We start from the raw sequence: 26,975 nt of genomic DNA on the forward strand, positions 1-26,975 counted from the left end.
TAGTGCAATGTTTATTTTGTTGTCATGACCTGCCATATCCTATAATTTACTAAATGTAATTCTTTCTATGGAATAGAGTTTGAGGCTTTATTCACATTGACATTATGGTTTCTGTTTATAACAGAAACCAAAATGTAGTGTTGGCTCTGTTACATGGTGGATAACATTAGTGTTCATTGGCCTCCAGTGACTGATAATGTGGTCTATTAGGTGTGCTTGAAGTGTTCATTTGTTTTGCTAGAAATTCTAGCTGTCAGAGAATTCAGGGAATTCAATCAGGATAAACGCTAGCTTAGTCACTCTCACAAGGAGGCTCTATCGCAGGCAAGGTAGGACTCATAGGGGAGTATACTTTTGGAGGCTGGAGTCCCAGCCCCAGAGTATAATTGGGGCTGAGACTCCATCTCCAACTACACATACAAAGCTGACTGGCAGTGCCGGACGCCAGTCAGTAGATTCCAATAGCAGTCACCTGTGCCATTCGGCCTGGGACGGTGAAGCCCTGGCAGCGGCAAGTTCGAAGGGCGCTGCCACCGTGCCCCTGACCTTCCGGGATGGTCACCAGGGACACTGTTGGGGTTACCAGCGGGCTGGCCACACTCTCAGGCAGTGCCGGAAGCCGGGCATGACGGCCGGCTCCTGACCATAGTGCTGTTATTTTCTATGATAGGAAGGAAGGATAGGAAGGAATCTGCAATAAAGCCTCAGACACAGATGTGAACAGAGCCTTAGAAACTAGGCATAACTAATCAATCATAAGTTATGAGTGGAAAAGAGGAACCCTAACAACTCAGCCAGGAAGTGGAGACCAAAGAAAATGTTGGGTCGCGAAGTGTATAAAAGTCACCAACATCCTGATAACTCGAAACTTCATCTGGCAATAAAATCAGCATAAAAACTGTGCACCAAGAGTTTTATGTCATGGGTTTCCGAGCAGCCGTATGCATTTCTCATGCCACCAAGCAAAATGCCAGTTGTCAGATAGATAGCATGATGTAAAGCACTCAGCCACTGGACTCTAGAGCAACAGAATCAATTTCTGGAGTGACGAATTATACTTCTTTATCTGACAGTCTGACGGATTTGATAAATGGCAGGAGAACATTACCTGCCTGACTGCATTGTGTCCATTGTAATGTTTGGTGAAGAAGGGATAATGCTATGTGCTGTTTTTGCAGGGATTTGCATAGGCGTCTTAGTTCCAGTGAATCATATAGCTTCAGCATACAAAGACATTTTGGACAATTGTATGTTTCCAACTGGGAAAAGTTTGGGTTCTGCCTATTGCGGTTACAGCATGACTACGCCCAAGTGAACAATGCGTGGTCTGTAAAGGTCTTGTTTGGTAAATTTGGTGTGAAAGAACATGACTGGAAAAGAGACCTGAGATCAAACTCCTTATTGAACAATTCTTTAATATTTTAAGTTTCAGACATTGATCTGTATGACCAGGGGCGTAGCTAGGATTCATTGGGCCCCATAGCTAGAAACTGTATGGGGCCCCATTAATATTGCACACCTCAGTGCCTCCCCCCACCTGCCGATGCAGATACTCACATGACCTGGTGGTCAGCACAGTCTCATGGTGTTCCATTCTCCCAGGCCCTTGGCACCTGCGTGACCTGTGAGAACGTAACGACAAGGGACTGCGCCAGCCGCCAGGTCATGTGAGTATATTCACTGCCGGGGGAGGGAGGGGCTCTTGTGGCTGGAGGTGCAATGCTGTCTCCGGTCACAAGAGAGGTTGGCAGGGAGCCCTGCCAGTGGGTGCTGTGATCCGTAGCCACCATGGAGGCAGACCACGTTTCGCCAGGGAGCCTGCGCCCCGTAGCAGTTGTGTGGTCTGCCTCCATGGTAGCTATGCCACTATGTATTACTCTCTCTTTGTTCTTCTATCTTGAGAATTGCTTAATTCAATGTTCAAGATGTATGGCTTGGTATATATCCCCAGTCATGTTCTAAGATGTTCTAAGTCCTAGTTATTCTATCCTTCTTCAGAGCTTTCTGGCTTGGCACATATCCCTAGTCATGTTTTGAGACTCCTAATTAGAGTGAAACGCTGATTTATGGGAAAGCTATTTTTAAAAAGCTACATTTCTAAACATTATACATTTTTTCATTTTAAAAGTTTATTTTTACCCCAGTATTAAGCAATACACTGCTGACTCCTCGTGCACCTACATAATAGCAGAGGTGGAAATGTGCAATAAAGTAATAAAACCTACTGTAATCACAAATGAAATGAATAGAATATTGATGGTCCTTGTCTGCACCACGTTAGGGCATTGAGAATGCCATTATGTCCTGGCTGTTGGGTGGCTGTTTGAATACTATAGTTATAAGAGACTGGGATCCTGTGGTCAAGGTTACTTCATTTGTACAATATTGTTAAATCCAATGTCAGACAATTAATTGAGTCTGTAGGAAACCAGTGTTTTATGATACTGTAAAGCCCAGCACAAACAATGAACTTGGACCCGACATAACAGTTAATGGAAAAAGTATGGTTTATGAAAAACCCTATCAATAACCTCAAGTTGTTTTGTGTCTGGCATAGTGTAAGAGCTGTAGATGCAGTCTAATAGCTCAAAGGCCTAATATGAAGAACAAATGTTATTATCCCTGTTTGTAGTGGTAAGATTGCACTTAGTGCGGGCAGTCTGCAGTAGGTGATGGATTCCAGAATCTCGTCTACTTCTCTTTTCAAACACAACAGTCACTTTAATTAATATCTGAAAATAAACATAGAGTACGTCTTTAATTAATTAGTCTTAAGTCATTACCAGCCGCTCCTCGGCGTTTGATGTAAACATTATGACTGTCTTCCAGGAGATATAATGCTAAGCAGACAAGCAAGTCAAAGGTCGGGATCCAAATTATCCCAGCTGTCAGACGTCATTAGTGTGCGGGAGACAGATGAGAAGGTACGCCAAATAACACTTAATTAATAGTCTTATTCTGAAATCTGTGTCTGCTGCATCAATGTCATCATCATTATATGCCATAGGGTGTAAGAAAGAAGGAGGTAAGAAGAAACCACTTATATTGGTGGGATAATTGTATAAGCTCCTTAAAGGTGGCCATACACCTCAGATAGCTGTTAGTTATTCCTCATATACCTGCTTGCATATGTTCTTAATGGGAAGAGGGGAAGAAGCTGCTGTCAGACACCTCTCACAGCAGCTTATCTTCCTATAGAAAAAATACTGGATCCTGACATCTTACAATGACTCATTACATATAAACGTTCGTCCATCATTTATCGAATATGCATGGCCACCTGTTCTTCATCATCAGAACTTATTCCCACCGCCCAATTGCTGATGTTTCTGTTGTTTCTAAGCAGTTGTAATTATATCAATCTGGGGACACGAAGAAGAACAAGACAAATCATAAGTGATAAACTGTTGTTCATCATCAATCCTGATCCATTGTTTGGCCATAAAAATTGCGGTTAGCAGAGAAGGGAGATGTAAGGGTGTGCGCACACTATGGAATCCGTGCGGATAACATTCCGCGGATTCCGCCGCACGCTGCCACTTGACTCTCCTCCATCCCATAGACTCCATTTTATGCTCAGGCGGATTCCACCATCCGCCCAAAAAATTGACATGTCAATTCTTTGGGCAGATGGTGAAATCTGCCTGAGCATAGAATGGAGTCTATGGGACGAATGGAGAGTCAAACAGGAGCAAGCGGGGCGAGCAGCGGAATCCGCATGATGTTATCCACCTGGATTCCGTAGTGTACACATACCCTTAATGTCTAGACAACAGCGGTGCTCCTCACCTGGAGAAAACCTTGTGCCAATGTCAGCTACCCACTCAGTGACTGAGACAGGGCAACACTGAAAAAAGTAATTGCTTCACTGTGGGACTGGGTGCTATAATGGTGGTGGGCAAGAGAGAGGTAGGTATAGGATGATTTTTGTGTTAAACTGCAGTTATATATAGAAAAGAATCTCCAGAATACCCAGATGGTGGCCTTAAAGCTGATGTATCATTTCCTCACTTGATCCCTAGGGGTTCTTGTTGGATATAGTTGGGATCATTTTGCAAAAAAAAAACATTTTCTCTGTTTTGTGCAAAGTTGGAGAATGTTAAACCTTAGTTAAACCTTCTTTGCACCATTTTTCCAGTGTAAGCTTTGATAAATCCCCCCTATTTGTTGAAGATTGGGGAAATAGATTGTGATCTGAGGACAAGGACTAAAGTGATGGAATACAGTCTATTATTGAGATCTCTTTGTATACAGTATATGTTGTTTGTTTTTTTTTCAGTCGGATCTAAACCAGCAGGCTGTAATATCATTAAACTCTGAAACCAATACAGAGATTGTCCAAGAACAGAATGAATTGCAGGTATGGTTTTACAGGTAGTAATTATTCATATACTGAGTTATGATGGGGAAATAATGACAGCAATAGATGATTTCAGTGTAGAGTACCATATCTATATGTGTAATATAGGATATAGGAATGCTTTCTTTTCTAATTTCACTGATTGAGTTTGTATTACAAAGGTTTTTTTATGGAAGTTAATCAAAAGAATTTAAACATACTAGGCAGGTTGTACAAGTTGTGCTCATGCACAAGGGCTTATTACGTCTTTGTTCAGAAGTGCACCATAGGCACCAGGCTTTTCACAAAGCTTGCCCCCAACTATTACCAACCTAATTATTTAAAACACCTAAGTGACGTTCACTGTACAGAATAAAAAACATTGACGTGAACCAGTTAAATTTGATGAAAAATTACAATCAGACAGCACTGTGTACAGTAGTCATTTTCTAACTTCCATAGTTCCATTAAAAAATTGGTGCCCCAATACCTTATTTGAGGAGCTGCTATTCCTGCTGCTTGTAACTGTACGTAAGGAGACAGAGCTTCTTGTTCAATTGCAACATGGTCCTTCAATGTACTTGAAGGTATTCTTCCCTAGAATCACCCAACAGAGTATTTATGGCGGCACCAAAAGCTGTATGGCTCTGAGCCCATATTGCAATAGGCTTGCATTCAAACCCCTTAAAGGGGTTATCCAGCACTACAAAAACGTGGCCACTTTCTTCCAGAGACAGCACCACTCTTGTCTCCAGTTCAGGTGTGGTTTGCAATTAAGCTCCATTCACTTCAATAGAACCGAGTTATAAAACCCCAGCCAAACTGGAGAGTAGTGATGTCTCTGGAAGAAAGTGGCCATGTTTTTGTAGTGCTGGATAACCCCCTTTAAAGGGGCTATCCAGCGCTACAAAAACATAGCCACTTTCCCCCCTCTCTTGTCTCCAGTTCAGGTGCGGTTTGCAATTAAGCTTCATTTACTTCAATGGAACTCAGTTTGAAACCCCACCCAATCTGGAGACAAGAGTGGGGGGAAAGTGGCCATGTTTTTGTAGCGCTGGATAACCCCCTTAAGTAAAATTCTCACCCATCTGATATTTCTGGGAAAAGTGCAGGTGGTCAACTAAATAGTTAAATAGCGACAAAATGAAAACAGCTCAGAAATCAGGAGGTCCAAGGCTACAAGCTGATAGAAAACGTTTACTACATTGTCAGTCATTGTTTTGTCCATTATCTGTCTTTTATCATGCACTCTTTGAGAGCTTATTGAATTTATACACCTGAAAAATAAAACCCTTGACTGTGCTTGTCTCATTTACTCAGCGCACACTAATAGCCGCTACAACTTTTGTGGCCACCGATGATGCAAGATCTTGTGTGGGTTAGACAAAAGAAAACTCTCACTCCCCTGCCTCTCATTGCAGGAGAAAGGAACACTAAGCAGAGCTTCCAGTACAGATGATGCCATCAGAGGTGTGAATTGCAAGACCCCAGAGACACCAAGCACAGAAGCGGTGAGGCAGTCCTTCCGCCCTGTATACAAAGGAGATGTCACTGCCTTCTGCATACAGCTGTTTTGCATTGATGAAAAGCATGAAACAAGGCAAGTGAGCAAGGTCAAAGCTCCTATGACTTAAGGATATGTTCACCTTTTGGGACCATATTACAGTTTATTTATGAGGAGTCAAATAACTTTGTAAATAAATTGTGTAACTGATCCTGAGTTATAACCTGTGTAATAGTATATTTTCAGTTCTACATGTTACCATTAGAAACAAAAACATGGCCACTTTTCTCCCCTCTCTTGTCTCCAGTTCAGGTGCAGTTTGCAATTAAGCTTCATTTACTTCAATGGAACTGAGTTTGAAACCCCACCCAAACTGGAGACAAGAGAGGGGGGAAAAGTGGCCATGTTTTTGTAGCGCTGGATAACCCCTTTAAAACCTTACACCTTCCAGAAGGTGAAACACCAAAATGCACTCTGGGTAGAATATTGATTCAACATGCTGCAGTAGATTTCAGCTCTGAAGCCTGCAGAATTGTGAATGCAGTTCTGAATGATATTACAGATGGTAAAATGGTGTTAATGTTGTGTTAATAAGTGTTAATAAGAAGAACTTTATTTTACTTAGTAAATTGCTCTCAAAATGTATAAATTAAATATGTTCAGTAAAGAAAATCCAGTCCTCAAGGACCCCCAAATTTGTGATAGTCTTAAGTGGTTTATGCTATAAATATTTTACACACAGTAGGTGAAAATAGATGTAGAATACAGAATAACGATCCCCTAATTTTAAAGGGAAATTATCAGCAGGTTAATATATACAGACCTGCTGATATGTGCCTGTGTGCCGCCCCATCCACCGACTCATACATTCCCCCCTACTTACAGTATGCATAGGATATAGACATGGCTACTTATGCAGAGATAAATATGCATAGGTAGGAGGGGACATATGAATCAGCGGACGGGCAGGATGGTGCATTAAAGGGCTGAGAAACCCCCCAGTGCGCCAAACAGACCAATTAGCATATTATTTCATATATAAATACTCTAATACTGCACCACATAGGAAAATAAGAAGACTGGCCTCAGACCTGCAACATACAGTATCAGTAGGTTCGTATCTAGAGAACCTGCTGATAGTTTCCCGTTAACAAAAGTCTTAACCAACTCTTGGCTTTTTTTTTTACTTTTTAAAGGGGTACTCTGTACAGGAGGGCTTTTTTAGCTATGGCCAGGGAGGGGGTGGATGAAGGCAACAATGGCCACTTACCTCCCACGTTCCAACACTGGGTCCCACTTTGCGCTGCTCCGGTCTGCCACTTCTTGGTCTGTGACACAGCTTGGGACATGACGCTTCCAGCCCGCTCAGCTGTTCAGCGGCACAGGCGGTATCCCGCTACAGCCAATAAATGGCGGAGTGGGCTGGAAACGTCACGTCTCACAGACCAGGAAGAGGCAGCAGACTGGAGCAGCACAATATGGGACTTGGCACTGGAACCGGGGAGGTAATCTATAAAAAAGCCCTTCTGCCCAGAGTACCCCTTTAAGCTTTTGTGAGTTTCCTAACTGTTTTTATTCATTTTAATCTAAAGGTCCCTGGATTTTTTGAATTACGTCTTTGGCCTTTTTCCTGTAAGTATTACTAATCAAATTAGTAACGTAGCAAAATAAACAGATCTGAAAATGTCTAGAAAACAGTAATGGATGGAAGATTCATTGTCCATCTTTGTATACATGACAGAGTAGGTTACACAAAGTATGATCTGTCCTGCAATTCCATGGGCATTCAATCCATACATATGGAACATGCAACATTTGTATACCATACAGATTATTTCTCTATGCCTATGGCACCATCCATGTCTCTAGTCAGCCTATTGTGGTTTTGTATAGAAGGCTTTAAAAATGATGTGTTGGACACAAGCACAGGGTATTGCTTACCTCTCCATAAAGAGTTTTTTTTCAATATTATAAAAACATGGCTACTTTCTTGCAGAAACAGCACCACTGTTTTCCTTAGCTTGTACGTGGTATAACGCTCAGTTAAAGTGTATCTGTCCATGAAAAAGTTTAGTATGTCGGACGTATCAAAAATTTCGATCAGTCAGGGTCAAAGTCTTCAGACCCTGACCAATCAGTATGACGACTGAAGAGAGAACTGCGCCGCTGCATGCTCCTCTCCCTTCTTTGTGTCTGAGACCAAGACAGCCCTATAGACTTACATTAGACTTACGTCCAGGTCATGTGATACTGAAACGGGAGTGAGTGCACTGCTCCTGGACTTCTCTCTGCTCATTCTCCTGATTGGTCATGTTCTAAACACTCAGACCTCAACTGATCAACACTTGATATATCACTCAGACATATATTTGTTAATGATATTGGCCGTTTAAATTGAAGTGAATTGAGCTGTAATCCCACACACAACCCGAGGACAGGTTTCCTACTGATTTGGGGAGAAGGCAGTCTTGTTTTGGTAATCCTGGATAAACCCTTTAAAACATCTACTGTTTCTATGTTTTCAATGTCCTATGTATTATACATTGCCTAGAATTTGTTGGAAGGGCCCAGAGACAGATTTTTGCACTGGGGGCCGTGATTTTATTATTTTTTTTCCTTTGAAAAAATGTTATTAGTTTTATCAAAACAAACAATCCTTATAAAATCACCTTCACATTATTATAACATAATTAATATAAATACCCATACCCCCATCACAAAAACAACTGTCCAAATAAGCGCCTGTACCCGTACAAAGCTTTATTATTCCCGTGAGGTCACCCCGCGAAGCACCGAATAAAAGCATCACAAGATATACAAACACCCTAACTCTACATCCAACTACCACCTCCCTTAAATTACTCTAAATCTCTTTACTCTACCCGCATAAGGGGGCCACCCCACCTGCCCACGCAGGGCCCCCGCCCCCGGCCAGACCAAATCGGACCAGACACAGAAGCAAATCAACTAAAGTAAAAAACAAAATAACGTAAATAAAACAAAATGAAGAAACAAAATAACAAACCAATGTTAAACAACCAGCTATACCAGTGACCAAGCCTTAACAGCTCTCTACAATCATCAATCCTACTCACACACATAGAATCTGTCGACGCCAGCCACCCACCTTCTCAGATGGGCGCCCGACACCCGGCAGACTTACCACTATTCTATGACACTCCTGCGCTAAGCCTCTCCAGCTTCACTGCAGAGGTATCGCACATCTTCCGCATGCTCTCCCCTGATAACCCACCAAACATTTATTATGTTAAACATAGGCACCCAGGGAGAACAGATTCTTTACTCACTCGACACAGAGGCTGCGTCCAGGCAAGGTCCGCCCAGAGCCAAAAACAAACAAAAAAAACAAACAAACAAACAAACACGAAATATAACCTGCCTTTACTTTTATCACAGAAGAAAGATAAAACAAAAAAAAAACAAACACCTGTCTATCCGGCTCAGCCCAAGCCTAGGACGTGAACCCCACCCAAGCGGACACAAGCGGCCCCTCCACGTGGCCACCTTAATATTTTTCCCATATTTTAACACTTAACCTTCAGGTGCCCCGCGCGTATCCCACCGGTCACAACCTTCATGCTTACTTAATTACATTATATTGTACCAATGCTCCCTTACTTAACCATTCCTTTGAGCTATAGGACAGTAACAATCACCATGATATTCTAAAATATCCCCAGAGCCCCCCCCCCCTATTTTCCCTTCCACCCCCAACCCCCCACCACCCACCTTGCTGAAGGAAAAGGAGAGAGAGATAGAGAGAAGACAATAAATAAATACATAAATGAAAAATAAGGAGGCCGTGAATTTTAAAGGGGTATTCCAGGGCTTTAAAGTTGTGCTCAACTTGAGCCACTGATTGGCTGAGTGATCAATTCCACCTACCAGTCCCAAACTCAGAGTGCTGTGGAGCTTCATGGTAATGGTGGAAAAAGATAGGTGGAGGGGGGGCACTTTCTGGTGTAGTATGTTGGTAAATACAATGTAGCTAAAAGATAAGTGCACAGAACCTATTGGAGTTGTATGAAGGTACAGGCACAACTCTATATAGGTCTTCCAGGAATTGATGAAGCTCACCGAGGGTCACTCTTGGCTGAAAGCAAAAGTGTACAACATGCAGAAAAAGATGTCTACAACCTGGACCAGGCTTGCGGAAGAGTTCCCTCCAGATGGTGACGCGACCAATTGTGTTCTGTAAAAAAAAAAGACACTAAAACCGCTCCATGTGAATGAGCTAATGATACTCAGGTGGGGTATAAAAACTATGAATTTTTTATTCTAGAAGCAGGTACAACGCGTTTTGGCTCCTAAAATTAGTGATTTTTGTAGCCGAAATGCATTTTAACTGTTTTTGGAATAAAAATGTCATGGTAATGGTGACAGTGGGGTAGCAAAGAAGGAGAGTATAGGGTTTTTGGTACCTGCCTGAACACAATTAAAAAAAAAAAAAGTAACTCCCTGAATTACTCCTTGTGGCTTATGGGGAGAAACCTTCTCTATAAGTAACTCCTCCCTGCGCTTTAAAATCCTCCTTGTTCAGTGAGTAGTATCAGTGTTGCTAGAACTGTGTGTTAGGCAGCATTCTCCTATGTATGTGTCACTCTCAGCAGCATTTACCAATTATATTGTAAGTAGTCACAAATTTTAAGGCAGCACAATTGTTCCGAATTTAAGATGAACAATCTGTGATATGAGGAATCTGTTCTGTAGAAATGGTCATCACCATTGTTGTGAAATGTACTTGATCAGCTTAAATAAGCCTCTCGGCAGATCTTCATTTCCTATACTATTACAGCTTGTAATGGCTATTTACTAGGCACCATAATGAGCAGACGTAATTAGAATTGCCTGGTGTACTTGTGATAAGAGAAATGCTGTAAACTGTAAGCAGAGTTGATGACTACATCTAAACCTGCATCATTATAATATTCAATAGCTATAACTAGCGATCGGAACAGCTCTGCCTATAATGGTGATCTCAGATAAGATCCTGTTATCGCAGTAGATTGTTCCTGTTCTACCACGGCTTCTCTACATGGAAACCTAAAATTACCGCTGACGTTCTGCTAATGAATTATCAGGAGATTCATCTCATCGCTGGGAAAATAGCTGTCTGTGAACCTGGCCTGAGGCTAGCCATTTTATTAGATGTAGACTGTCCTGAGACAGATGGTGTCTGTATCTTACAATATAAACTGACTAGATGCACTGTTAACTATTAGAACCTCTTTACTTGGTTTTAAAGAATGTGATTTTAATTTCATTAGTTTATTCTTGTCTTATGGTAACAAAGGTTAAAAGCCGTCTGTGAGAAGAGGCCTTCTACCTGACCTTCTCAAGACCTATTCTGTCTTTGGCGGCTTACATTAAGAAACCTGCCTGTTTTAGTAAATACACGCTATAAAATAGCTTTTCTCTAGGATTGTTTCTTATAACTCATAATAATAATAATTCATAATAATAATAATAATAATAATTCATGATTACATTGACAATTGGGCGTTACCGATTGTTGGGTGCGTTCAGATCAGTGGGGTTCTTAGCATTGATAACTCAACTGATCAAAATTTCCTGTGACATGTCAAAAGTTAATTGTTTCTTTTTGTTGTTGTTGTTTTTTATGACAGATACAATTTGAAGGGTTTGGTAATATTTCTTTTAGATGCTTCATAAAAAGTATAAAATAAATAAAGCATACTCACCTGCTCCAATCTCCCACCACTGCCATTCTGTTTGCTCCTTATCCTTGGTGCACTCTACTACTTTTTGCCTCCCATAACATGCAAACCTTTAGGGACTGCCCACTCAGCCAGTGCCCAAGTGGGTATTTCCTGCAGGGTCACCAGCTCATTGGCGTCAGGAAGAAGTGAGTGCATCAGGGACTGGAAGCCATCAAAAAGTCAGCGGTGGGGGTTGGAGCAGGTAAGTACTGTATGCTTTATTTTTTATTATTGCAAACCTTTCTAAAAAAAATTATTTGGGCCCTGGACAAACCCTTTAAGGTAAAGCTTATTTACACCACCCCCATAGCTTACTATATTGTTAATAAGTTTTGCAATTTTGGCCCGGGTTCACACTACGTAAGACACCGGCCATTCTGTGACCCGGCTGAGCCACAGAACGGCCGGTGTTAATGAAGTTTATCCCAGCCGGTACTGCAGCACCAACCAGATAAACTTCAATTCTATTGAATTGGGATGTCGGCGCATCCATGTGCGCCTGCATCCCAACTCACCATTGGACACAATGGAGAGTGTGGCCGGAGCCGCACTCTCCATTGTGGGACCTGTCAGGCTGACATGTCAGCTTTTGCTGCGGCCGCTAGGGATCCTGGCCGGAGCGTACACTATGTGTATACACTCCGGCTGGAATCCCATTCATTTTCCATTGAAAGTACTTTTTTAATTAATCATGGTCATTTTTGCAAATTGCAACAACGGCCGTGATTAATTTAAAAAAGACGTTGTGTAAAAATGGCCTTGAACTAGAATACTTAAAAGGTGTGCTGGGATCAATAATTTGCACATAACGAGAACTCTAAATGTTTGACAAAAACAATCACTGTAATTAAAGCTAAGACAGCATTAATGTAGGTAAAGTATTGTCACTCATGTCATGCTATGGTATTGTTTATTTATAAGGTCCCTCTGCCAGCCGCTTCCATCTCCAGTGCATGAAATAATTCCCGGCTAATACTGGGATCGCTGATGCATGAAACATTTTAATTAATTAGTATTTATTCCCAGTTGTATGATCTGCATGGATTCCAGTAATGTGTTTGTGTTTCATTGCTCAAGGATAAAGACTTCTGCATCATCACGGTTCCTCACCTCACCCCTGAATTTCCTCTGCTCCAGAGCTTTGTGCGAGCCGTGCCTCTGAGTACATGCACTTTGCCTCAGGAGCTTTATATTTTCCACCGCGCTGGCTTGATCAAGTAAGTGGAAAATCAACCTCAGCAATCTCTGCTTGTCTTTTTTACACCTGCACGCGTGTGAAAAAAGGGATCACAATATATTGTCATGTCAGTGCACACGGCCTGCCTCTGGCTTCTCTGTGTCTTTTATTAAACCTGTATTAAGAGATAATGAAAAAGGAAAATTCTGATTAGTAAAACCTATACCATGCGGATGTACAAGTGATTATTCCATTTTCTGATATAATGAGTCTTTTGTACCGAGTCCTCTTTGTGTTTATAATGGGATATATTTCTCATTCACTTACAGACGTCTCAGCTTCCACCAGTGGTTCTGCATATATAGTTATCATAGATGGGAGAACTTAGCTTTATATAGGAAGGATTCTTAATACACACTAAAGTACTAAAGTACAGTATAAGGTTAGTTAATGGGGTTAACAAACCCTATTCACTACAGTGCAGAGAACCCTCTATGGCTTATAGCCATGATGTGGATTGTGAAATCTTTTTAAAAGCCGAAACATTGCTTTGCTGTGTGGATTAAAACTCACATTTTCTTTTAGAAGTGCTGTCTCCTTGTATATTTTGGATACATAGATTGATGGTTGGTCCAGTCTGGTGAGGTGAGCACCCAGTGACCTGTATATCATACTCTCTACCCCCTTCCGGCCCCTATGGTATGACTGTCATAGAGTAGCCAGATGCAAAAATTTAGCTCCTTACTTCCTTGAAAGTGAAATTTTCTGAACTAAATCATTGGGAAATATAGATTCCAAAAAATATCTATCACAAAAATGAGAACAAAGATGTCATGTTTATTCTAGCCATTAAAATATAGGAGCAAGAAAACAAAATATGTCCAACCCGCTGGGCACACACCACGGCAGCACTTGTGCCCTCCACAAGCAAACAGTGAAGAGATAAACCTGTCAATGGGCAGATAGTGCCACACATTGTTACACTGAAAAGGCAGATATGCCACAGACTAACCAAGCAACCCGTGCCACCAGGTACAGAGGATAGTATTCTACAGACAGTGTAGGACTGCACCTATAAACATGTATTGATAGTCTCCAGAGAGTGGATAGTAACAGAAGTGGAGAATACTAGAAGGGTTTTCGGTGCTTGGGGGTTAGAGACTAGGATTAAAGCAGGACTTAATATGTCCTTGTGTAACCCTCTTACTGTAACCTATTCCTAGGTACCATGCACCCCTTTAGCATTCCTCTACTCCAGTTTGCTAGAGACCAGCATACATCTTTATAGACACAGTCCTACACTATCTGTATAATATCATTGCCTTTACCTGGTGGTACACATGGCTTGGTTAGTCTGGAGCGTATTGTGTGGCACTATCTTCCCATGGGTAGGCTTATATTTTATCATACGTTTGTGTGGGGCACACATGCTTAACACAATGGGTGCTCAGCAAAAAGGTCATATTTTTTGACCGGCAAAATCTGTTGGCACTATACAAATAAATATTATTTATTATAATTAATATTTCACGTGACTTGTTATTAAGGCTATAGTAAAAATGATGTTTCAGTTGCCACTAAGCAGTCGTCTCGATTGTGTATGCATTATGCATCTAAACTCACTAAATAGTTGAATGTACAACAAAGTGTAACTGCAACTGGGCCTCCTAACTGGTTAACTAGTATAGAGCCATAGCACCAGGCAGTTGCACCCTAACTGATGGGTGATAGTATATTTAAACCATATACCATCACTATGATGGGACAACCTCTTAAAGCGTAACTGTCATTTCAGGGCCATTTTTCTGAAAACATTAAATCTCAACAGTTCAAGCGATTTTAAGAAACTCTGTAATAGGTTTAATGTACTAAAAGAGTTTCCTTCTGGACTGAAAAAGCAATCTCCCAGCCTCCCCCCTCACATCAAATGAAGCAGGATTTCTGTCTCCATTATGTGGCTATGGAGAGGGGAGGGGCTGTTAGGAGTGACTGAGCACGGAGCAGTCCTGCACAGCACAACACCCTGCAATCTTCTCTCAGTAAGTTCATAGATAAGCACTGACCTTTCTGAAACCTGAATCCAGCATTTTTTGTGCCCAGAGAGTCTACAAACAGCTGACCTTCATGTCACCTCTTCCTGCTCCCTCATCTCCCTCAGCCCCTCCCCCCTTCATAGGCTTACAATGGAGAGAGCAGAGCCCGTCTTCACTGGCTTCTCTGTAATGAAGACGTGTTTGCCTGATAATGCACAGATAAGAAGTCAGGGGGGGAGGCTGGGAGATTGCTTCTTGAGTACAGAAGGAGGCTTTTTTGGCTGATGAAACCTATTACAGAGTTTCTTAAAATCGCTTATACTACTGATTTCTGAAATAAAAAAAAAAACATGACAGTTACGCTTTAACTGGAACCTGTTAGGTGCTTAATGGTGCCAGAACCAGCATAAAGCAAACTCAAGCCGTTCTATTACAATTATGATTGCTCTGAAATGTTGTGGGAGCTGAGACTGGGTGAAAGAGTCAAGGGGGTTAGCTGCTTGTCTGCTTTGACAGGTCTCTCTTAAGATTGACAGGTCTCTTTAGATTAACAGGTCTCTCTTAAGATTGACAGGTCTCTTTAGATCAACAGGTCTCTCTTAAGATTGACAGGTCTCTTTAGATTAACAGGTCTCTCTTAAGATTGACAGGTCTCTTTAGATTGACAGGTCTCTCTTAAGATTGACAGGTCTCTCTTTAGATTAACAGGTTTCTCCTTATTTGCGTCCTGGTGGCAAAAAGCACCTGATATGTTCCCTTTATAGTGACCAGTTCAGTATGTAGTGTTCAGTAAACTGCAAGAAACGGAGAACCCTTTTCACGGCCATTGTACTGCCTGTATTGGAAAACCATCATCTATAAGGGAAGAAAGTCAGTAAATAAATAAACCCTCCTATAAGGACAATGCAGGCTTATTATAATCCAGCACACAACGCTGATTATTACAGATGATAATTAGTCTCATTAGCGGTCCTCACTCCACGCATAAGATGGATGTTACATTGTAGAGGTGTTTAATTCAATATCAATGTAATTGTATTCTTCTCGGATCATAAATCACAAATGACCTTAGAAAATTCGTATTGCCTTAACCATTCTGTGTATCATTTATTAGTAAACATTTTAAGTAAGCAACTATACTAAGCCCCTCGCCCGATAAATTATACATTTGTAATCTGGTTTTTACATCATTGGGCTTGAATACTATATTTGTATGCAAAAAGTGGATGCAAAATAGTAATGAAGTTAATCAAATGGCTAATAGAATCCAGACATCCATCAGAGCCGGGGGACTAAGCTGTAATTAATGAGCATAGATCCTCGAGATAAGAACACTGAGCGTAATTAATATGATGGCTTCTGATCGCTACATCTCTGCCAGCGTCTTGGAGGAGAGAAGAAAATAGACATGTTCAGTCCACACTACATGATCACATGCAGAGGTATAATAGATATCTTGTGTTTGCAGGCAACACTTATTTTTGTTATATTTCATGTATGTGTTGTACTATTATGTTGGGTACATATCCTTAAAGAGTTAAAGGATTACTGATACCAAACTTATGTAAGATAGGACAGGTCCTCCAGAGCAAGAAGCCCTTTTTGTAACTAAGCTTCACTTTTCCCTAGCGGGGTATAAAATAAAAATAAGTTTTATAAAAATAAAATTAGTTCTTATAACCTGGAAATCCCCTTAGTATGGTATAGTTTTCCATAACCTATCCTTAAAGGGGTAGTGCAGGGACTCATTTTGATAAGTAAATTAAAGGTAATGTACCATCAGTACATTTGCTTTAAGTTTTGCACATGGATAGAATGGTGCTGGTCCGGGGAAGCCCAGTTCCCGCGATCAGCGCCGTTCTATTCCCCGGCACTAGCCGGGGGTGAAGCATTGGAGGCATGCCCGCCCGCCCCCCCCCAGTGGGAGGGAACCCCCGCCCTTCTATGAAGCCGCTCCATTTATTTTAATAAGAGCGTTTCCGTGTGTGGGATCTGGGCTGTGGTTAAAAAAAGGAGCGCAGCACCAGCTTCGCCACATCAGCACCATTCTATCCATGTGTAAAAGTTAAAGGGGTAGTGTGGCGTTTAACATTTATTCACTAAACTTATACAACTTTGTAATGTGTGTTATGTAAGTGAATGGCCCCCTTCCCCGTGTTTCCCCCACCCTGGAAGTGTGGTGCATTATACTTACATATTCACTGTCGACCCCGGCCGCCATCTTGGGTCGACGACGTCATCTTCGGGAGGCCGGCCAAACCGCTCCAGCCATCCCTTATGCTGTCCCCCCTCTGACGTGTCATCAGCTGCTCAGCCGTGATTAGACCCAAGATGGCAGCCGGGGTCGACGGTGAATACATAAGTATAATGCACCACACTTCCGGGGTGGGGGGGAACACGGGGAAGGGGGCCAATCACTTAAATAACACACATTACAAAGTTGTATAACTTTGTAATGTGTATTATTTAGTGAATAAATGTTAAACGCCGCACTACCCCTTTAAAGCGAATGTACTGATGATACATTCACTTTAAATATGTTCAGGCATGTAAAAGGCAAAAAAAATTAAAAATCTGTATTCACCATTCCTTATTTCCTGCCATTCTGACTGTGTCTGTTCCTGCTTTAAGAAGTACTGTAGCAGAGTCGTGGATCCTCTGTACCGTCACCAGTGATGACATAAACCGCACCAGGGAGTGGAGTTTTCACCAGAGTCCCCCGCAAGGTGGGACGGGCTTGCTGCGGCAGGCGACCCCCAGGTCGCTACCCCTAGCTTGGTTTGCAAGTGATAATGGGCAAGGTGAAGCAGGAGCAGTAGGCAGCAGACGGTGAAGATAGTGGTCTTAGGCGAAACCGCAGGTGGCAGAGGCAATGGACAGGAACTACGGACAAGGGCAGCGGACAGGAACAACGGGAAAGGGCAGCGGACAGGAACAATGGGGAGCTGGGCCAAAACGTTATGGGAAGCATATAGAGGCTCCAACACGAGGGACAGGGCATCCTGGGATTTATAGGGAGTGATTATGTGCAATCACCAATTAGGGGCAGACTGGCCCTTTAAATCTGTGACAGCCGGCGTGCGCCCTAGGAGGCGGGGACGCGCGTGCCGGCCAGACGGAGACAGGAGCGGGGCGAGGAAAGATGCCCAGGGGGCCGAACTAGTCACAACGCCGGGTCCCTGCACCCGGACACCGGCGGCTGCGGGACACGAGGAGGGGGTGCAGCGGTGGCCCGAAGCACGGGCCGCCGCCGCAGCCCTGACAAGTACCTGCTTAGCCAGCCAGAAAATGCTCAGCAGTACGATAGGGCGCCATTGGAATGGGGGCAGGGTTTAGAAAAAGTAAATATTTTTTCCCATTTTTTTTTTATCCCAGAGTATATTTTTATATTTTTAAAAAAGATGCTTATCAGAAGTGTATCAGTATATGCATCATAGGGCTGTATAGGGGTGTATCCACACTGATGAGGTGCAACACCCCGAAACAGCTGTCTGTGGATGGATACCTGGCCTAGGTTTTTCCCTGGTCATTACATTGACTTATAGGGCCACTTAATATGGGGGTTGGTGGTTTCCTACAGAAGCCGACCCTTGGCTGGGCCCTTCACGTTGAGAGATATCTGGCTAGTCCTGTGTTTTGAGACCCTTAAATGATGCTCCATGACTTATTTTTGCATAGACATTTTTAGAAAAGTCTCAGTCATCCTCTGATCCACTCCAGTGGTGCATGACATTGAACTTGAGGAGAAAAATTTTAACACAGTGTATAGACCTCTATATCGGTTTAGTTGTTTTAGCAAAATTTGCTAAATTTTGTTGAAAGTTTTAAGTATAGTAATTACATCACAGCACAAAACACCTAGTAAAATCCTCTCGATCTTATCGAAACACATTCTTTGTATTCTGATAAGGCATAAAAGTGTGGGTTTTTCATTATCCCAGCATCATGCTATACAGCGTTCCCTCCGAGATCTAGAGCAGATTGTGTACATAAGTACTAAAAAGCCCGAGGGATTAATGTGCTAATGGTATTGTAGCTGTATTTGCACCAGCTTCTCAGTGTTACTTCCTGCCTCGGAATAATGGTCCTGAAAGAACAGCTCCTGTGGGCCTGGCCATTGAACATTGTGTGTCTACCAGCTCCTGCTTCATAATAGGCGGCATTAGTCCATGTAATCTGCAATTAGATTTCATGCAGTCATAAACCAATCATTTACATGAGTGTTCTACCTTGATTTCAGCTTGTTACGGGTGAGGGCAGCAAAGTCCAGCGATGTACCAGCAGTGGAAAAGCTAATAGAAAGCTTACACCTCCAGGAAAGCATATTGGATGACCTAAAAATCTACAACGAAGCACGAAGGGATGCTGTGAGTGGGATCATTCGGAATTTGTATAAAATTGATTAACTCATCCCCGGGCTTGTTATTACTGTCATGTAAATCTAAAGTCAATATCTGCTGTCATGTGCAGCACAAGGGTCACATTTCTGTTGGTAAAGCTGAAAATGATAAATTCCTCTGCTCTATATAAAAAAGGTAACAATGACAGAAAAGAACATCTATTGTTCAGCCCCAGGTTTGTGTTTCAGTTGATTAGGACAAAGCTACAAATAACTACATTATAAGGCCGCATTCACATGTTGTAAGACAGCATCCGTTCTGCGACACGGCTCTTTGTAAAGTTCATCCCGGCCGCTACCATAGTATCGGCAGAATGAACTACATTTCTTTTGCATTGGAATGTGGGCACATTAATGCGTTCCAATAAACCGTTGCAGACAATGTAAAGTTCGTCCGGAGCCACACTTTACATTGTCTCCACTTTCAACTTTGTGTGGCCGCTATTCAATTAATTGCAGCCGCACAAAATTGACATGTCAGTTCTTTGTGTGGCCGCATGGAATCCCGGCCTGAGTGTATATAGTACGTATACACTCCGGCCAGGATTCCATTGAGTTCAATGTGATCGGCTGCTGTCATTAAATAATGGTCGTTGTAGCAAACCTGCAACAACAACCGTTGTTTAATGAAAACTAATGTTGTGTGAACATGGCCTAAGAGTGTTATATGGATAGGACATGGAATATACAAGATGTTACATGGAGATGTATGAGCACTCAAGTATTGTAGAATTCTGGGAAAATAGCTGTTTTGAATTAAATCATTGTATTAGTATCTGAGAATTACATGATGTACTATTCATACCTGTCTGATGTGATGATGATCAGGTATATGTTGTAATACTGCATTAATGGGTAAGATTGTTATTCTGATTTCAGGATGGGACACCCGTACAGGCCTTTGTTGCTGAAATCACTGACCAGATCGTTGGCATTGCGATCCTTAGAAATGAAGAGGTATATTGCGTCATGTTTATCTATACAGTTAAATGTTTGCATACTTGTATCAGGTGTAGTAAAATTAAGCTCAGCAATGCCCCCCTCCTTGGTGTTTAGGGACCTCCAGACTATCTATCTATTGAAAAAAATAAGAGCGTTACTATCCCTTAAAAAAAAAATTGACATGTAACAAAGTTTGATTAGTCAGAGTCTAGGTGAAAGAGCATGTGGCCAAGCATCTCATTTCCTGGCTAGCTGCCCTACCTGTATCATTGCAGTTCTTAGACTTAAAGGAGAAGTCCAGTGAAAAAATTTATAAAAGTATTGTATTTCCCCCCTAAAGTTATACAAATCCCCAATATACACTTATTGTGGGAAAAGCACATAAAGTGCTTTTTTCCCTGCACTTACTACTGCATCAAGGCTTCACTTCCTGGATAACATGGTGATGTCACTTCCTGGATTAAATGGTGATGTCACGCCCGACTCCCAGAGCTGTGCGGGCTGTGGCTGCTGGACAGGATGATGGCAGAGAGATGCTCAGTGTCCCTCTAGTGCCCTGTGTCCCTCAGTGTCCCCCTGCCATCATCCTCTCCAGCAGCCACAGCCCGCACAGCTCTGGGAGTCGGGTCGTGACATCACCATGTTATCCAGGAAGTGAAGCCTTGATGCAGTAGTAAGTGCAAGGAAAAAAGCACTGTATGTGCATTTCCCTTAATAAGTGTATATTGGTGATTTGTATAAGTTTTGGGCGGCAATACAATACCTTAATAAAAATTTTCAATGGACTTCTCCTTTAAAACCTACACCTGTGTTCAGACCGTGAAACAGGGCCTGTGTATTTGCCGAATCTAACAGACTGGGCACATACCTGTAAGTGGGACTTGCAGCATCATAATAAGTTAGGATGCATTGAGCTTCGAATAGCCAGATATAATACATGACCTATAAATACAGAACTAATGATGCTTCAAGTTCGGAAAGTACATTGGCCGCGTTTCATAGCCTTAATGTGACTTAATAATGTGCATGGCCTCTGTGTACAAGGTCTAGGCATGCCCCTGATGAGGCAGTGGATGGAGTCCTAAGGGCCTTCTCCAAAAACCTGGATCAGGTGATCAGTGAGCTCCTGGATAGTCTGTGGAGCTGCTTGGTGGCATTTAGTGCATTGAAACATAACATCCAAAAGGTTATCCACTGGATTCAATTCTGAAGAATGTAAGGGGCCAGTCAGTGACATCAATGGCTCCATCATCCAGGAATCACCTATGCACTCTGGCTACATGAATCCAAGCATTGTCCTGCACTAGGAGGAATCTAGGGCACACTTCACCAGTACAAGATCTGATAATTGGGTTAAATCAATGAAAACATTAATGTATGCAGGTATTTTATCTGTCTTCCATGTTGATTTGTAGGACATAGAGTACATTCGTTCACACTACAACATTGAGGATTTTATCTACTTCGGTCATCATCAGCGGGATGAGCATGGACATCTCCACCATTATGCTCTCAATCCTATATTTAAACTCTACAGCAGGCATTTCCTGAAAGAAATTCTTCGCTTATCCCACATGTCCTCTCTGTATTACCCCGTATACCCTCCGTATGACAAAAATCAGGTAACCTATTGAGTATAATTAAACTCTCCGAATTTTTTAAAATCAAATTACTGAAAATTTTTATCATTTTCTCAGTAATTGCCAGTGATTGGTTGCAGTGGTGACATGTTGTATGGACACATGGCCATTACAGACAGTGATTGGTTGTAGTGGTGACATGTTGTATGGACACATGGCCATTACAGACAGTGATTGGTTGTAGTGGTGACTTGTTGTATGGACACATGGCCGTTACAGACAGTGATTGGTTGTAGTGGTGACTTGTTATATGGACACATGGCTGCTACAGACAGCGATTGGTTGTAGTGTTCACATGTTGTATGGACACATGGCCGTTACAGACAATGATTGGTTGTAGTGTTGACATTTTGTATGGACATATGGCCGCTACAGACAGTGATTGGTTGTAGTGTTCACATGTTGTATGGACACATGGCCGTTACAGACAGTGATTGGTTGTAGTGGTCACATGTTGTATGGACACATGGCCTTTACAGACAGTGATTGGTTGTAGTGGTCACATGTTGTATGGACACATGGCCTTTACAGACAGTGATTGGTTGCAGTGGTGACATGTTGTATGAACACATGGCCGTTACAGACAGTGTTTGGTTGCAGTGGTCACATATTGTATTTATACATCAGAGTTAAGGGAGGAATAAAAGACCCCAATGTTTGGGTTTGGTCAAGGGTCAGGAGATAATAAGTAAGTTGGTTATTACTACTTTGGATAATATATACAATTTGAAACAGTTTTTTTTTTGAGGAGTTGGACATCCAATTTAAAGGGATTTTTCAGGATAACAAAGAAGGGTCTGATTTTCAGAAAGAGCACCACTTTTGATCATAGACATCTTTAGAATTGCAGTTTATCCAAGAACTGCTAAAAGAAGTCCCTTATTTCAATCCTGATTTTTTTCCAGGACAAGAAGCAGAGGAAAAAAAAGACTTGCAAATTCTACCTGTGCTAGTGTAAAACACAAAGTACTAGTTACACAACATTGCAAATAGACAAAGATCAGGATTGGATTTAGCGTATACTTCAGGATTGTAGCTGATCCTAAGCTCGAGACACTTAACAATAATCAGAAGACAAAATGGATAGAGATGAGATGAGCTGATTTATGGTTGGTAGCGAGAGAATGCGCTCCTGGGAAAAATACTGGTACAGCAAAATGCCATAAACCAAGCCACTTGTTTATCTGCCATTCCCACAGAGATGGTAATGTAATTACTCTCATAATTATCTTCATTAGCAGTGGGTATTACGTGCACCTCATTCCGCTGCTTCTGCACTATGTTTATTTGTTATTATTTCGCTCACCCCCGCTTTCAATTTGCCAAGTCTGCTAAGAATTCTCTGTTTGTTAAACATCTGCGAGACACAGAGTTGACATTCTCCTCACTAAAATGAAGATGGTTCTCTTTTAGTTTAAGAATCCCTGCGCCCATTCACTGACATCTGCCCTTCATTACATGGTTCCCGTGCGACCAAGACGACAGATTGTCTATCCTCTGGAAAAGCTTGGCATAAACGCTCCATCAAAGCAGGTCTCCAAGGATCAGGTGGGTAACAGAAGCTACAGCAGGCAACAGGCACCATGCCAGGCTCTACAAGGTTTGGCAGATGGCATGGAATTACTGTCTTTGTATGAATAGGTTGCTTCTTAATTACACAGATCTGGGTGTTCATACCCTTACAGGATGAGCTGGATCCCAATCTCTAAATGCGTGCATTCAGAATATAGATAAAACTTACATCAAGGATCAAAACAAAAAGGACAAAACATTTTTTTATACTTAAAAAAAATGTAATTGTACAGAAGTACAGAAGAAACAAATATTACTCACCTGCTAAATCCCCAATGCTCCAGCACTAGTGGCCGGGGGGGTCCCTGACAGTTTGCTTATTTTTGCACATGTTGCAAATCTACATTACCGCTGCAGCCAGTCACTAGTTTTGCAATAAAAAAACAGCGGAGCCTCATTTAAGAGTCTCAAAACATAGGACTAGCCAGATATCCCTCTGGGAAGGGCCCAGCCAAGGTGTGGCTCCTGTAGGGAAACCACCATATTAAGTGGCCCTATAAGTCAATAATGACAAAGGAAAAACCAGGGCCAGGTATCCATCCACATACAGCTGTTTCAGGGTGTTGCCCCTCATCAGTGTAGAGCAGGATTATGGATAGGTGGGAGCAACGCCTAGTAGAGCCATACAGGAAATAGATCACTGACCTCAGGTAGACCACCAAAAGATAAAACAGTGTTTCCTGTAAACTGGTTTTGGTGGTGATGATAGCATGTTTGGCACAAAACTAAGGTTTGTGATTGGCTGCAGTTGTAACATGTCTTACATTGACCCAATAAAATAAACAAAGACTGATGGGGCCACTGCAGCTTCAGCACAGGAGCACATTTTCTACAGCCAGTTTATTTTATGAGTTCTTGGACAAACCCTCTAAGAAAGGTTCCCCAAACAAAAAAATAATAAGTTCTTATTGCTTATTCCCTGCACTTACTACTGCATCAAGGCCTAACTTCCTGGATAACATGGTGATGTCACTTCCTGGATAAAATGGTGATGTCACAACCGGACTCCCAGAGCTGTGCGGGCTGTGGCTTCTGGAGAGGATGATGGCAGGGGGACACTGAGGGACACAGGGCACTGGAGGGACACTGAGCATCCCTCTGCCATCATCCTCTCCAGCAGCCACAGCCCGCACAGCTCTGGGAGTCGGGGCGTGACATCACCATGTTATCCAGGAAGTGACATCACCATGTTATCCAGGAAGTGACATCACCTCTTTATCCAGGAAGTGAAGCCTTGATGCAGTAGTAAGTGCAGGGAAAAAAGCACTTTTTAAGCATTTCCCATAATAAGTGTTTATTGGTGATTTGTATAACTTTTGGGGGGCAATGCAATACTTTTATACATTTTCTCCAGACTTCTCCTTTAATGGAGACTCTTTAAATTAGGCTCTGGTGCTTCGTTTGTGTGATATCACAGGCCTGGTCAGTCAGTGGCTGGGGTGGGACATTGCTGTGACTGAATGTTGGCTAAGTTTCTGTGACGTCACAGCCCCTAACCCAGAAGTTCCTCAATATGGGCAGTGGTTATAGAAAGGTAAGTGGGTGTTCTTTTTTTTGCCTACTGTAAACAAACAAGTCAAGACAAGAAACATCAAAGTTAAGTCAAGATAGTTTTTACCAGCAAAGGAGATGACACAAAAGCGAGGGTAGCTTGAAGTGAAGTCTGACAAATACGGCCTGGTTAGCCCTTATATGGGTTAAGAAAAAGGTCTTACGGATAAAGATGAAGATCACAACATCTGATAAGACTAAGGGGGGTGAGCAGAGACATTTCTTTTTTCTATAGGTCAGTGAGTAAGTTTATTCACCTACTAAAGGCCCTGCACGTTCTTGCTTAAAGGGAATCTGTCACTAGGTGTATGCCAGCATTAACTAGTGACAGAAATGCTGAACAGATCTGTGTATTACTTACATCATTCTGTTCAGCCTCCTAATATGCAGGAGAATAGGATTCCTGCCACTCCCCTCCCCCCTGCCCTCCAGCTGCTGATCAACAGTTGACTGCCTATACACAGAATGGATAGATAACTGTCAATTAGCAGCTGGTGGGTGGAGTTTTCTGCTTCTCATGAATGTTGAGGACTACTGAGCTCACACACATAATGGAGAGGACTACTTATTGTCCATGTTATTCAGGAGGAGATCTCTGGATCAGCTGCACAGAACAATGTAAGTGATACATCATTCTGTTCAGCTTCTCTGTCCACTATTTTATGCTATCCTGAGATAGGACTGACAGCCTACTGAGTCTCTTTAAACAGCATATTAACAAAAAGTATGTTATAGCAAATCCAACAAACCCTTTGTGATATATTTTAAAACATTTTTTCTATACCTACCCACTCACTGTGCATATTCATAAAAAAAACTTGCTGCCCAGACATCCCCTTCTAATGTCCAAAAAAAGATAAGTAACTGGTTAAGTTACATAAATTATGCTTTTCTAAGGTCTTAAAGGGCTTATGCCAAGATTAAAATGTGTCCTCTATCCACAGGATAGGAATAACTAGCTGATCAGTGGGGGTCCGACTCCTGGAACTAACATCAAATGTTCCCGGATTGAACGGATTGACATAGCGCTGAACTCTCCTGGATAGGGGATAACTTTTTAGAATGGAATTGTATCTTTAAGATCATGCTATGAGGTCACATCTGACAACATATTGTAGCTGAAGGGCTTTCTGTTTCCGCAGCTACTGCACACTATGATATGCAAAATGTTTATGTATTTAATTATTTTTACATGTTTTATTTGTATGATGGGAAAGGGGGGTGATTGTAACTTTTATTGAGGGAGGGACTGAGGCAGGTTCTATTAGAAGATCACCGATCTGACCCCATGGAGGTAAGTATAACTCCTCCGGCATGCAGGAAAAACAATCAGGACCCCCACAATCACACTGCAGATTGGTAAGTGACACTTAAATACCACAATTGCAGCCGCATCCTTCCCTCACCCGCTATAAAGCATGCTCAGCTCCTGAGATCACTAGATAGCTCCTTAGAAAATAATGGCGTACGGGTACGGTAAGGGTCATCTAGGGGTTTATTTGCGGTGTGTTCGTAAAATTAGTCAGTACAAAACAACAAAGGGGGAGATTTATCAAACATGGTGTAAAGTGAAACTGGCTCAGTTGCCCCTAGCAACCAATCAGATTCCACCTTTCATTTTTCAAATAGTCTGTGAGGAATAAAAGGTGGAATCTGATTGGTTGCTAGGGGAAACTGAGCCAGTTTGACATTACACCATGTTTGATAACTCTCCCCCAAAGTCTTTTCAAAGTTCATAAATTCACCTTTTTATGCAGCTAGAAACAGGAAAATGTTGATAATGTTTTAATAATGTTAAACAGAGTAGAAAGAACAACCACTGAACACGAGGAGCCTAGAAAAGATTCCTTTCTAGAAGACGCTGTTTGCCATTTCAGTGACGCTCGTGGTAGTTTCATTGCATTATGGCTTCAGCAAAATCGTTAAATCGGGTGTATTTTACTCTATTCTGTGTAATCCCAGACTGTATTTGCTGTAATTTATTATTTTTTGAAGTAATGGAATCCTTGTTTGGAAAAGAAATCATCAATTTTCAGCCTGTTTACTTCTTTGCCATCCTCACCATCTGGTTGTGTTG

At 42.0% G+C, this 26,975-nt stretch overlaps 1 protein-coding gene across 2 annotated transcripts in view; it reads left to right on the forward strand.

Moving 5' to 3' along the window:
- The window catches only part of CFAP61 (cilia and flagella associated protein 61), a 210,914-nt gene that overhangs the window by 30,440 nt on the left and 153,499 nt on the right, over positions 1-26,975 (forward strand). For both annotated transcript variants that reach the window (XM_069954188.1, XM_069954187.1), the window contains exons 9-17: positions 2,830-2,924; positions 4,280-4,360; positions 5,761-5,939; positions 7,436-7,475; positions 12,662-12,801; positions 19,035-19,161; positions 20,073-20,150; positions 21,551-21,757; positions 23,189-23,323. In XM_069954188.1, coding sequence (XP_069810289.1) covers positions 2,830-2,924; positions 4,280-4,360; positions 5,761-5,939; positions 7,436-7,475; positions 12,662-12,801; positions 19,035-19,161; positions 20,073-20,150; positions 21,551-21,757; positions 23,189-23,323 — 1,082 coding nt within the window. The remainder of the gene's footprint in view (positions 1-2,829; positions 2,925-4,279; positions 4,361-5,760; positions 5,940-7,435; positions 7,476-12,661; positions 12,802-19,034; positions 19,162-20,072; positions 20,151-21,550; positions 21,758-23,188; positions 23,324-26,975) is intronic.

The sequence above is a fragment of the Dendropsophus ebraccatus genome, chromosome 15 (assembly GCF_027789765.1).
Source record: "Dendropsophus ebraccatus isolate aDenEbr1 chromosome 15, aDenEbr1.pat, whole genome shotgun sequence".
Taxonomy (NCBI): Eukaryota; Metazoa; Chordata; class Amphibia; order Anura; family Hylidae; genus Dendropsophus; species Dendropsophus ebraccatus.